Below are 12,366 nucleotides of genomic sequence, written 5' to 3' on the forward strand. Positions count from 1 at the left end.
CCTCTTGCCCTTTGCTTCTGCCCAGGCGCTCTGTAGTCAGTGAGCCTGAAGTCGAGGTCCCTGCCGCTTGTCATTTCCTTTGTTTGGTGTTTTGCATCACTGCACTGTCATTGGTCACTAGATCCCATGCCTGGCCTTACTCCCCGGGGAAGGGAGGTACAGGCTGGGAGAAGGGCACCTCCACTGTCTCCCCCTGTCCTCAGCCGGAGATCAGGGACAGAGCCTTGATGGGAGTCAGGCCCACCGTGGCCCCCAACTGAGAACCGGTTGAGGGGGTGTCCTGCCGCCGCGCTGTGGGGACCTCGGGGGCCGGGGTGCCGTGAGCTCCCAGCACTGGCCATGGTCTTGTGTCACAGGAGATGATCTCGGAGCAGCGCTGGGCCCTAAGCTCGCTGCTCCAGCAGCTGCTCAAGGAGAAGACGCAGCGAGAAGAGGAGCTCCGGGAGATCCTGGTACGTGTGTGGCGTCCACGTCGAGCGCGGGGTTGCTTTCTCTCTGCACTCACGCTGTTCTTAAACCCACATCATGCGCCGGGTTCCTTTCCCTCCAAGCCCACTGTTAGAAATGTTTCGTTATCCTAGACATCCCCTGAGCTCCACCGTGGGCCGGGCCCTCTGCCAGGAACAGACAACAGCCAGGCCAGTCTCTTCCTGAGCCCCACACGAGCCCGGGTGGTACGTTTGTGCCATTTGGCACAGACCACGTTAACATGTGCTGTGCACAGCCAGCCTTGTCGTGGCCAGGCTCCCGCCCACAAGGGACCTTGGGGACTCGCTGTCCACCACAGCAGAACGTGACCATCAGGGTCACAGGCTCCCGAAGAGAGGTGTGTCCACAGTCCAGAGAGGGCCAGGCCAGAAAAGGAGAGTCACTTAGCTAGGTCCAAGAGGGGCTGCCCAGGGAGCTAGGGGATGCCCGGGTTGCAGTCCCACGGCCCAGCATGCAGCCGCGGTCCTGGCTGGGCGGCTTGGTGGCTCAGCACAGGCTCCAAGCTGGGTCTGAACCTGGCTCTGACTCGAGACGGCCCTTGGCTCTTGGGCCGGCTGCTAATCACTCTGCCAGTCGCTCAGTCTCCTCACCTGTGACGTCGAGACTGCTTCACAGAGTTGTGAGAACTGAGTAAAAGGGCATCTCCCAGCGCACAGCAGACTGGCACCGAGTGCCCTGCTGCTGGTGTCACGAGTTTACTCCTCCGTCCCCAGCACCTAGAATAGTGCCTGGCCCAGAGCAACACTTGTGTTGTTTGTTGAGTGACGGGGTGGAGGAATCCATGTGAACAGCTAACTTCCTTGCGCACCTGTCTCTGTGCCCAGGTCCTGTGTGGACACACCTCTCTCCTGTTCTCAGTGCTCCGGCTTTGTGGGTGAAGGTGGGCGAAGTGCCCTCTGGAAGCTGAGTTACCCTAGCATCCCAGTTCTCTCCCTGCTGGCACCCAGAGCACGCGCCGAGCCTCCGGGGGCAGATGGCTGCCTACGGCTTTGTTTTTGCCACAGGGAGGTGGGAAGGTGTCTCCCCTCCAAGTCATGACGCCCGGGGTGGCGGGGGGCAGGGGCGCCAGGTGTCAGCCGCCCAGGTTCCTGCAGCTGAAACAGTGAGACTTAGTGGAGGGGGATGTTCTTGGTAAAACACCAAGTCCATCCATATGCCATTCACAGCCACCCGTGCCATCAGCGTTTCTATTCACTGACTCGTAACGAACAGTGTCTGCTTCCTTCTTGGCAGACGGAGTTAGAAGCCCAAAGCGAAACCAAGCAGGAGAATTACTGGCTGATTCAGTATCAGCGGCTCTTGAACCAGAAACCCTTGTCCTTGAAGCTGCAGGTGAGAGTTGTGGGCACGCCCACCCCGCGGGAGCCCTGGGCCCCCGCAGCGCCAGCTCGCTGATCTGTCTGGTGGAATTCCCTTCCCATCTCTGGGGACCGGTGCACCAGGGCCTGTGCTCGGCCTGGGCGGGCACAGAAATGGGGGGCGGGCATTGGTTCTGGTGGCGGGAAGACAGTTCCTGCCGGGTGGAGCCCGCTGTGCACTCACCTCGATGCGCACTTACGTTGCTGGCTTTGTCAGGTTTACTGCGTGGCGGTGAACTAACTGCGTCATGCCTCTGTCTCTCTGCCCTTACTTAGCCGTCTTGGTAGGAAGAGTCCCAGGAATACATTTTACCTCTTGCGTTACGTGTATCTGAACTCTTCGTGTGCTGTTGTAAGTCACAGCCTCGTGGTTTTTCCCGGTCCGTGGTACACTGGGCTTCCCCCACGGGTGTGTCTTGCAGGAAGAAGGCTTGGAGCGCCCGCTGGTGGCCCTCCTGGTGGAGCTGTCGGCCGAGCACTACCTGCCTATCTTCGCCCACCACCGCCTCTCACTGGCCATGCTGAGCCGGATGGGCCCTGCGGACTTGGCCAAGGTGGACCGCGGCGGCCCCCCGAGGGAGGTTAGGGAGGCGGGCAGGGCCCTGACCCGATGGCCAAGGGGGGACTTGCCCTTCACGCAGTTCTTGGCAAGGCTTGCCGTCTGGAGATGTCTTGGGGCCGCCTTGCTCCCAGCGGGCCAGGACACCTGCCCTGTCTTCCCCCAGTCACCTGGCTGCAAAAGCCAGAGCTGCAGGTGCTGTGGACCCCAGATTGTCCCCTCCGCCAGCCCCTTTCAGGTGGGATCTTCACATCATAGGCTGGGCAGGTCCTTGCAGGTCATCTGGACCGTCCTTTCCCCACATCCTGGGTTGACAGTTGTATCGGCAGCACTGCCTGCGCCTGGTACAACCTGTGTGAATTCATTTACTCTTCAGAAGAGACAAATGCTGACTCTGGGGAATACTTAACAGTGCTTGACACTGTTAAGCATGTTTTACATATAATCGTGTTTTAGATAAACATCTAAGCGTGTTTTACATATACATTCATCGAATCCTCATAATAACCTGGGCTTCCCAGGTAGCACAGTGATAAAGAATCTGCCTGCCAGTGCAGGAGACACAAGAATGTGGGTTCAATCCCTGGGTCAGGAAGATCCCTTGGAGAAGGAAATGGCAACCCACTTCAGCATTCTTGCCTGGAGAATCCATGGACGGAGGAGCCCAGCCGGCTGCGGTCCATGGACTCAGAGTCGGACACGACTGAGCACACACACGATAACCTGGGCAGGCAGGTACAGTCATGGTCATTTTTCAGGTGAGGACACGGAGACACAGCAAGGTAGCAGTTTGCCTGAGGTCATATGGCGGAGCCATGTCCAGCCCAGGCGGCTGGTCTGGTGTGGGGGCCGTGCTGTCGCCACTCTGCTGAACTGCCTGGTCCCTCGACAGAGGCAGACACAGACCCCGGGGCTCAGAAGGACCATGTGGGCCGTGTTGCCCACGTTCAGGAGCACTTGCTCTGGAGGCTGAGGGACTGAGCTTCTCGTGCGGCTACTTTGCAGCTGTTCGGCCTCGGTGTGAACCACCTGACTGTGTGAACCGACAGCCCACCGTTGTAGGCCCAGCCCCTGCACTTGCTGGACAAGGGCTGCCAGTGCTGGGTTCCCTCTCCTTCAGCCGCACTGATGGCCTGGCTGTCAGCCTCCACGTGTCTAGTCGAAGGTGCCAGAAGTCGGAGGAGGCGGTCCTGGCGGTTCTGTGCTGCGCCGCAGGCCCCCTGCCCAGCCGTGCCCAGGCCCTGACCCGCCCCCTCGGTCCTCGCAGGTGGGCGTCTCGGAGGCCGGCCTGCAGCACGAGATCCTGCGCAGAGCCCAGGAGCTGCTGGACGCCGCCAGAGCCCAGCCAGGTACCGACGCCCCGCCTCTCCCAGCAGAGCCGTACGCGGGGGCGTGGCCGGAGCGTCACCTGTTTCCCTTTCAGGACGAGTCCCAAGGGCCACTTCCAACCCTTGCCAGTCCTTAAGCTTCCCTCCTAAACGAGCCATTTATAAATGAGAAAAATAGGCCCCAAAATGGAAAACGTGAGCTTTTCCTCCGGTGGTGGAGGGACCCTCCTGGCTTCCCTAAACCCACCCTACTGACATCAGGAACCACATACTCAGGGTCCCTGGAGTAGCGGGAGAAACCCGCTGGACCCAGTGCCCAGCACTGCCCCCAGGGCAGGTGTGTGTGTGGACTGGGAGGCAGGGAGGGGCTGTGGCTGAGTGGGGGCAGGAGGGGTTGTGGGCGGGGTTGGGGCGTGGGGAGGAGTCGGGGTCCCCCCTGCTGAGCAGGACAGAGGTCGGGCCTCCTTGCTGCAGCCCCACAAGGCGGGCACCCCTGCTGCTCTCCTTTGAGGGATGAGGAAACTGAGGCCAAGAGAGGGTAACCCTAATCCCGAGGGCTTCTCCTGACCATGGCCGCCCTCCGGGGAGGGGCCGGGGCAGGACAGCGCCTTCTTAGCTCAGGGGCAGCAGATCCTCAGGCATCTTCCTGACAGTTCTCCAAATCCCAGGACTCAACATATGTTCCATGAAATAGAGACACGCCCCTCCCCCCGCGCTTACGCGGTGGTTTGGGGGGCACCATGAGGCCCTTAGAAGGTCTAGGGTGGTTGTGACAGGCTTAATTATAAGAAATACTACTTGTAATTTAAACCACAGACTAAGTGAACAACATGTGCCGTGAGGGGAGGGGGCTCGGGGATGAAGAGCCTCGGGGGTCACTGGGGCACGTGGTGTGATGAGAGATGGATTCTCATTCCTGCTTTGGGCACCTGGGCCCCGGCAGAGCATGCTGGCTTAGGGCAGAGCAGCGGGTGTGCGGGAGAGCAGCGGGTGTGCGGGGGCTCTCCAGGGCAGGGGGAGCAGCCTCGAGTCCTTTCCCTGCTCCTCTGGGCCCCTGCACCTGGGCCCCTGGTGGAGAATCTGTGCTCAAGGTCGGGCGCCCCCCAGAGCCCCTCACCCAGGGTTCCTGGCCCGGCGGCCCCACCCCAGGTGGCCTTGTGGCCTTAGGCAAGCGGCTTTCCCTCCCTGACTTCTCATCTCTGACAGTGATGAGCCCTGTTTGCAGGGTGGCCCAGAGGGGTTCAGGGTGAGTTAGGGGTAGGGGGCCCCAATTGCCCGGGGTCCTGGCCCTCCCACTGTATAGATGAGGAATGAGGCTCAGCAAAGAGAAACAAGAGGGTGTGTGGGAGCACCCCCCACCTCTGTCTACGTAAGGCAGGCTGGGCCGGGGAGGGACGGGGTCAGATGGTCAGGACCCTGGCTCAGCCTCTCTCTGTCCCCACAGAGCTGCTGAAGCCACCTGAGGGCGGGGTCCTGCCCACAGCCCCCGAGGAGCTGCCTGAGGCAGTGAGACCCTCAGCTCCCCCCGCAGAGCTGCTGGAGGTGCAGACCTCAGAGTGTGTGGTGTGCCTGGAACGGGAGGTAAGTCTAGGGGTGATGGGCCCGACCTCCGGGGCCACCATCCCCGCCCCCTACCCGCCTGCCCAGCACCTGCCGCCCTCTCAGGCATGGGTGATTCATTCTGCCGAGAGTTTAGAAATATGTTGTGTTCATTAGAAATTTTCGAAAATACAGGGAATTAAAATGACCCATGATCCCAGGACCCAAAACATGAGCAACGCTGACAGCATTTGCTGGGCCTTTTTTTTGTTTGTTTTTTACAGAAGAGTTTTTTAAATTCATGCAGGGTAATTTCCCAAGTCATTGAATATCAACAAAATTTTCTCTGGAGAGGTTTTTTTTTCAAAACTCTTAGTTTTAACAACAAATTTAACAGCCGTTATAAAAAATTACCGTAGTATATAAAATAAACCCCTGTTCTCTCCACCACATGATCCTACTTAGAAAAGGCCACATGTTAACAGTTTGGTTACCCCGTGGTCTTTGCTGGCCCCGGGGAATGCCATGATATGGGGGTGGGGGAGGACTTGGTTATGAATTTAACCAAACCTCTCCTGCTCTGGGCCCCAGAAATGGCTTCCTGTCTCTCCTAAAAAGTGGAAATGCTGAGGCAAAGCATGGAAACATCCACGGCTTGTGATCCGTAATGTTGGGGTCATTTTGAGGCAAAGTGCATAAAAATCCCTAAATTGGGAGCAACCTGCATATCCTGTAACAGCAGGGCTGGTGAGACAGGCCATGGACCACCCTCCCCCCAACCCCGAACGGCTGCTACAGAGGGCCGGGGCATGGACGTGTCCAGGGAGGGTGGTGGCATCCTGTGGTGGACGGGGAATGGAGTCTGACGACTCTGTGGTCACATCTTCAGGGGGAAGGACAAGGGGCCGGGGCACCAGCCGGGGTGGGGCCCTGACGTCCCCGCTCTCCCCCAACCCCCAGGCCCAGATGATCTTCCTCAACTGCGGCCACGTCTGCTGCTGCCAGCCGTGCTCCCAGCCCCTGCGCACCTGCCCACTGTGCCGCCAGGACATCACCCAGCGCCTCCGCATCTATCACAGCAGCTGAGCGCCAGCCTCTGCCGCCCTCGGGCCCAGGGCTGTGCTCCCTCCTGTTCCCCACGGGCTGGTCCGGCCCTGCACCACACCGTGCCCCCGTCCTGGGCCAGGCTGAGACAGGAGCGTTCCTGCCCAAGTACTGAGCGGTTTAAATCCTGTAGAGGGGGTGGGGGGACCCCTCGCGGCAGGACCACAGGGTCTGGGGTGGGAGCAGCGGCAGCCACACCTCCGTCTGAGCCAGCACCGAGGGTTCCAGCTGCCTACGGTGGTCACAGCCCCTCCTGGAGCCTTGGTGTCTTCCTCAGGGGAACCCGGGCAGTGCCGTCCCACTCAGCAGGGGTGGTGGGAGCCCTGGCCCAGGGCAGGGGCGGCCACCGCGGCCTGTCCTGGGATCGACAGGCCAGAAGGTGTTCAGCGCGGGCCTGGTGCCCCAAGCAATGTCAGCCCCTCCTGGCCTCCCTCCCTGCTGCCCCCTCCCCCGCTGAGCTCTGGGCCCCTCTGCTCCGCAGACCTGCACCTCCTCTCCCCATGCAGCTCAGGAGAAGACCCTGAGCTTCAAAGACCTGAAGCAGGAACGTCAATAAACCCATCTCCAGCCTGCTCCTCCTGAGTCGTCACTGGGCCCTGGTGGAGCCCAGGGAGGGGGGAAGTGGCAGTGAGGTGTGTGAAGTTACCCACACCTCCCTTTTGCAGGTGGAGAGACCGGGCTCAGGAGACAGGCTCAGAAAGTCCTCGGAGCAGATGGGGCCGTGTGGGCCACCTTGTGTGCTGTGTAACCATTATCCCAGACCAGGGGCCCCGGGGCCCTGCGACTGGGACAGAAGCATCTTGACTCCAAACCCGTGCATTTGTGCAGGTCGCTCACTGCACAAGTCCAGAGGGAGCCGTGTTCCTCGTGCTTGCGGCAGAACTTGTTCATGCGTTTTGTGGCAGATCGTTTTGAGCCGAGGGCAGCTTTCTCTCTGGGCTAGAGGCAGGCCTGCTGGGGCGCCTGGGCTCTGCCTCCAGGTAACTCGGACCCTGCCCAGCCTTCCAGACCCTACATCCCCACTTGTTCAGTGAGGGACAGTAGGGGGCCCTGACCCAGGCCGGTGGCCACCAGGGGGCACTGCGGGCTCATCCTGGGCCCCGTGTGAAAGCCGGTGGGACGCAGGGCCAGGCCCTCTCCCTCCCTGCCTCACTGAGCCGGTCAGTCCTGTGGCTGAAACAGGTGACAGCCCCTTGTGGACCGAGTCCTGCTTTCCAGGTTCCCCACACACACACCCCGTCCTGAGCTCCGCTCAGCTAAGAGGGGAGATGGCGGCCTGAGATGGGCAGGGCCACGTTGCGGAGCAGGGCATTTGGCGGATCTCCTTGAACCCTCACGAGGCCCCCTTTTATAGGTGAGCAGTCTGAGGCTGGGTTTGGTGACTTGCCAAAGTCAACAGCAAAAAACCCTGCTGAGCCTCGGTTTTCTCATCTCCACCCTGTTGACGGAACTTCGGCCACTGGCCACCGTCCCCCAAGGTGCCCACCCAGCAGGGGCAGCCTGTCCCCACCAGCTGGCGGGGGGGAGGTGTCCCCATGACCCAGAACCTCCACCCAGGCTCCCCGTCCCTCTGGGCCTGTTTACACACTGGTGTGATGATGGTGCCTGTCCCCCGGAGGTTACCTCGTCCCACAGGTAACGCGCACAGCCCACGGTAAGTACTCAGGAGTGCTCGCCTTGTGAGCAGGAGTCTTAAGCACTGGCATCACTGTTTGGATCCAGTGTGAGCCTGCCCACCATGGCCATAAAGCAGCTGCCCTCCCCATTGCCTGAGGCTGCCAGAGGCCCACCCTGCACAGACCCCCAGCAGAGGAAGCTGTCTGAGCTGCCATCAGGCTAGTCACCTACCTGCTGTGCCCCTCCTCACTGAGCCTCAGTTTTCTCCTCTGGAAAATGGGTTCATAGGAGAACTCTGGTCACGTGTACCTGTAAGCAACGAGCCCCGAAAGTCAAGGCGCACAGGCCCGTCTCCAGCCCAGGTTTCCCACCCAGCCAGCATCACACATGGGCCACTGGCTTTAAATAAAGCACTTTATTGATTAGTAGAAGCTTAAACAGTTTGCATAATATTTTCAATACAATATCTGGGAAGGATGATTGGAAAGTCCCAAGAGAAGGCACCAGAGGAGAGCATCTTCAGACGGAATGTATTGGTGGAAGAGGTTAGTTTGGCGTTGAGAGTGGGGCTGGGGGGGACTCGAAGGGGGTCCCTGAGCACCAGCCAGCGCCGCATGTCCTGTGGGTCCCAGGCCCTGGCCCAGGAAGCAGATCCAGGGAATGGGAGATGCAGGGCTGGGGGCGGCGGTGAGGACCCTGAAGGAGTAGGTTTCTGCCCTGCCTGCCCTCCCTTCAAAGCAGCAGAAGAGAGGGCCGGGGAAAACCAGGTAGCCCCAGCCCCTGGGGATGACCTCGACTTAACGCTCACCCTCAGGAACAAGGAGCTGAAGAGGGGGGAACAGCAGGGCCATATGAACAGTCCTGGAGTTGTCAGGGTGTGGTGCGTTAGAGCCCCAGCCTGCCCCAAATGCTCCTGGTGTCCTGGGGCGCCACGGCCCCTCCCCCGGCCCCTCCCGAGCCCCACCAATTCCCTCAGGGGACAGCGTGTACCTTGGAAGCAGCCCACGGAGAAGACAGCGTCCACACCCGCCCAGCCCTGCCACTGAGCAGTGTCCCCACCCCCAGCCCAGCCGGACAGAGGGGCTCCTAGAGACCAGACCCCAGCAAGTGGAGGTGAGCAGAGCCTCAGCTTCCAGCAACCCCCTAAGTGCACCCCGCCTACCCTGCCAGCAGTAGCTCTGCAGAGATCACTCCCTCCTTCCCTCAGACACGTCCTCGCCCCAGACCAGCACGTTCCAGGCCTTTCCTATTCCCACCCCACCTCGAGAGGCAGCCCTCCCCCAGCAACCCCCCAGCCTCAAGACTCCCTCCTTGCATGTCCCTTCACCTGGGGCGCGAGAGCCAGGCCAGAGTCCACTCCAAAACTGGCCTCAGGGGCCCAGAGACAGGCCTTGGCACTCGGGCCTCCTGGTTCTAACAGGCCCCCTCGGGGACGGGAGAAGCCAGGCAGTGGATGCGGCTCTCGCCACCCTCCTTCCGTGGATGGCAAGGCCCACCAGGGCAACAGGCCACAGAGGCAGGCAGGCAGGGAGGGCGGACTCAGGGAGCCAGGGCCGCCGAGTGCTCCCAGCCCCCATCCACTGTGCCCGGTCCCTCTCCCACCAGGAGCAGGAAAGCCACGATCATCCCACAGAAGAGAAAACAGAGCAACCAAGTGTGACCAAACCCATAAAGTGACTCAAGTGGGCCCATCCCCGTCCAGCCCCCTCGGTGCCACGCCAGCCCTGGCCCCGCCCCGCCCCGCCCCGCCCGGAAGGCACAGATCCCGTGCTCCCCACCCAGAGCGGAGCCAGGGCCCCGGAGGGAGTGGCCCATGTGCTGTGTCCAACAGAGGCTCCGGGGGCGACCGGCCTAGAACTCGGTCTGCACCCCTGCACTGTCCTCGGTGGTGGTGTGGATGGGGGGGCGGCTGCCCGGGCTGGACACCTGCTCGCCGGTCTCCTGGTCGCTGGGCTTGGGAGGCTCGAGGCCCACGAGCTTTTCGGACGGGAGCTGCCGAAGGGGTGAGGCGGGCGGCGAAGTGGCCTCGGGGGCCAGCCCGGGCTGGGGGCTCTCCTGCACGGGGGCCCCGTTGAGGAGGGGGCCAGCCAGCGGGGGGCTCTCGGCCTGCAGATCCCTGGTCAGCAGGCCGCGGAGCTCGGTGACGCTGTCCGGGGACGAGGGTGATGGCGGCTCAGGGGCAGCCTCGAAGGGCAGCCCCGCATCCTCGTCCTGGACCACGGACACCACCTGCTTGGCACGCCGGCGCTTTTCCGAGAGGGGGGCTGCTTCCTGGGCGCCGGGGTCCCCGCCGCCGGCGCCGCTGTCCCCATACTCCTCGCCCCAGTCGATGGGCACGCCCTCGGCCAGCAGGTGCAGGTTGGGGTCGCTGTTGTGCATGACCACGCTGTCCCGGTACAGGTTGTGTTTCCTCTGCACGGCGGCCTCCTTCACGGCTGTGGGACAGAAGCGGGTGACGGGACACTGAGCGGGGGGCTGATGGCCACCAGTACACCCCGCTCCGTGTGACCCACGTCACGATCCCTCGGCCTGAGTGGGCACTGCGACCGGACCAGGCTTCTCCGAGGCCTCAGTGTGGGAAGCAGGGGGTGGGACCCTAACCCCCATCACTCCCCTGACACTCCCTAAAGTGCCAAGGACCCTCAACGTAACTAAGGCGTGGGGACAGATGCTGCCCCTGGCCCATACCACGAACAGTGGGCCCACCACAGCCCACGGCCTAAGTCTCCCCTTTGTAGCTTAGCTGACCCCACCAGGAAGCCTCTGGGCGCCCACCTCCGCCACCCTCCAGCAGCGAGAGTCCTAACAGGGACCACACAGCAGGGCAGCCCCACCCAGCTCTGCAGCCGCCCGCCCCAGGGTCCGGCGGCACTGACCCTGGAGGATGTCCTTCATGACCGTCTGCAGCACCACCTCCTCATACGTGTTCTCCACCAGGATGAACCTGGCAAAGTCCTCGAAGATCAGCTCCTGGAACCGGGACAGCTCCTGCCGGCCGGGGCGGGCGTGGGGCAGAGAAAGGGCAGTCAGGGCTGCGGGTCAGGCTCTGGGTGGGGGGCGGGAGGCAGGCGGGTGTGGAGGGCTGCTCACCGACTTGCAGGTGGGCGCCAGCTTCTTGAGCAGGAATGGGATGGTGATCTGCAGCAGCGCCTCCCGGAAGAAGCGCTTCCGCACGGTGCTGCTGTCGTAGTCGTATTTCTGCCGGGAAAGAGGGGCCGGGGCGTGGGGAGCTCCGGGTCAGGGGGCTCCATCAGCACCCCCGTCTCACCCAGGCCCCTGTCTCCCTCCCGGGGTAGAGGGACAGGGCCTGGCCGAGCAGCTCACCTTCAGCACCCGCTCCAGGATGCGCTGGATGGACTTGCACAGCTCCTCCTTGGTGGGCCCCTTCCCTAGCTCCTGGTGCAGGAGGGTCTCGAAGGTGTACACGGCATTGTCCATTTGCTGGAGGCGGAGCATACCACAGGGCATGTGAAGGTGTGCCCCCCTGGGGAGGAGGGGTGCCCCCCTGGGAGGAAGGAGTGTCCAGGCACTCAGACACCCCTTCACTAGCTCACTCCTATGCTGAACATCTAGAGCGCTGGCTCACTGCCAGGCACCAGCACCAGCCCTCCTTGCCCCAGGGGAACAGAGGGTCTGGGCCCTGTGGGAAGGAGTTTAGGGAATTGGGAGGGCTTCCTGGAGGAAGGGGTCTCTGAGACCCAAGAGGTGAGTCTGACTTAGCCAGGTAGACAGAGGGACAGGCATCCAAACAGATCCGAGAGCATGGCCAAGAGATCGGAGCAGGAGAGAACATGCAGGATTGCGGGGAGAGCCAGGGTGCTAGCAAGCCCTGTGCCCACCTCACGCATGTGGATCTGGGCTCGCTGCTTGAACACAGACATGCTGGACACGTCAAAACGCTGCTGCAGCCCGTCGAGCCGCAGCGGCTCCATCTTCTCGTAGCAGCTGTGCATCTTGAGGGGGTGGTACGCCAGCTGGGACAGCTTCTCCATGTACTGCAGGGAAGCACGGACACACGACGGACCTGAGCTGGGGCCGCCGGAGGGGCCGGGCAGCCCCCGCAGCCCCTGGGCCCTCTGAGTACAAGCCCCGGGGCTGGCACTGGCACCAGGGAAGGCCATCCGGGGGTGGTGATCACCAGGGAAAGCGCTGGAGGACCTGGGACAGGAAAGACGAGGATCTGCAGGCAGGAGAGGGGTATGGCAGCACAGCGTGTGGGGCCAGGCCGGCCTGAGTGCTGGGCAGCCCTGGGCAAATCGCTCACCATCTCTGAGCCTTGGTTTCCTCAGCCTCCAAATCTGGAGATGGGTTTTCATGATCTCCAGGGTCCTCTATGGTTCTCAAAGTCTATGATTATTATTGTCAGTGGAAC

General features: G+C 62.0%; 2 protein-coding genes across 5 annotated transcripts in view; one reads left to right on the plus strand and one right to left on the minus strand.

Annotated features, from left to right (window-relative positions):
- LRSAM1 (leucine rich repeat and sterile alpha motif containing 1) overlaps positions 1-6,949 on the plus strand; it is a 33,841-nt gene extending 26,892 nt beyond the window's left edge. For all 4 annotated transcript variants that reach the window (XM_005213212.5, XM_059891100.1, NM_001075296.1 and 1 more), the window contains 6 exon segments: positions 357-452; positions 1,723-1,821; positions 2,270-2,401; positions 3,674-3,755; positions 5,179-5,315; positions 6,234-6,949. In XM_005213212.5, the coding sequence (XP_005213269.1) occupies positions 357-452; positions 1,723-1,821; positions 2,270-2,401; positions 3,674-3,755; positions 5,179-5,315; positions 6,234-6,359 (672 nt within the window). In that variant the 3' untranslated portion in view covers positions 6,360-6,949.
- Positions 6,950-8,394: 1,445 nt separating this feature from the next.
- NIBAN2 (niban apoptosis regulator 2) overlaps positions 8,395-12,366 on the minus strand; it is a 52,482-nt gene continuing 48,510 nt past the window's right edge. The window contains exons 10-14 of the mRNA XM_002691626.5: positions 11,834-11,989; positions 11,319-11,435; positions 11,085-11,192; positions 10,871-10,982; positions 8,395-10,429 (exon numbers count right to left, since the gene is read on the minus strand). Coding sequence (XP_002691672.3) covers positions 9,846-10,429; positions 10,871-10,982; positions 11,085-11,192; positions 11,319-11,435; positions 11,834-11,989 — 1,077 coding nt within the window. The 3' untranslated portion in view covers positions 8,395-9,845. The remainder of the gene's footprint in view (positions 10,430-10,870; positions 10,983-11,084; positions 11,193-11,318; positions 11,436-11,833; positions 11,990-12,366) is intronic.

The sequence above is a fragment of the Bos taurus genome, chromosome 11, assembly GCF_002263795.3.
Source record: "Bos taurus isolate L1 Dominette 01449 registration number 42190680 breed Hereford chromosome 11, ARS-UCD2.0, whole genome shotgun sequence".
Classification (NCBI taxonomy): Eukaryota; Metazoa; Chordata; class Mammalia; order Artiodactyla; family Bovidae; genus Bos; species Bos taurus.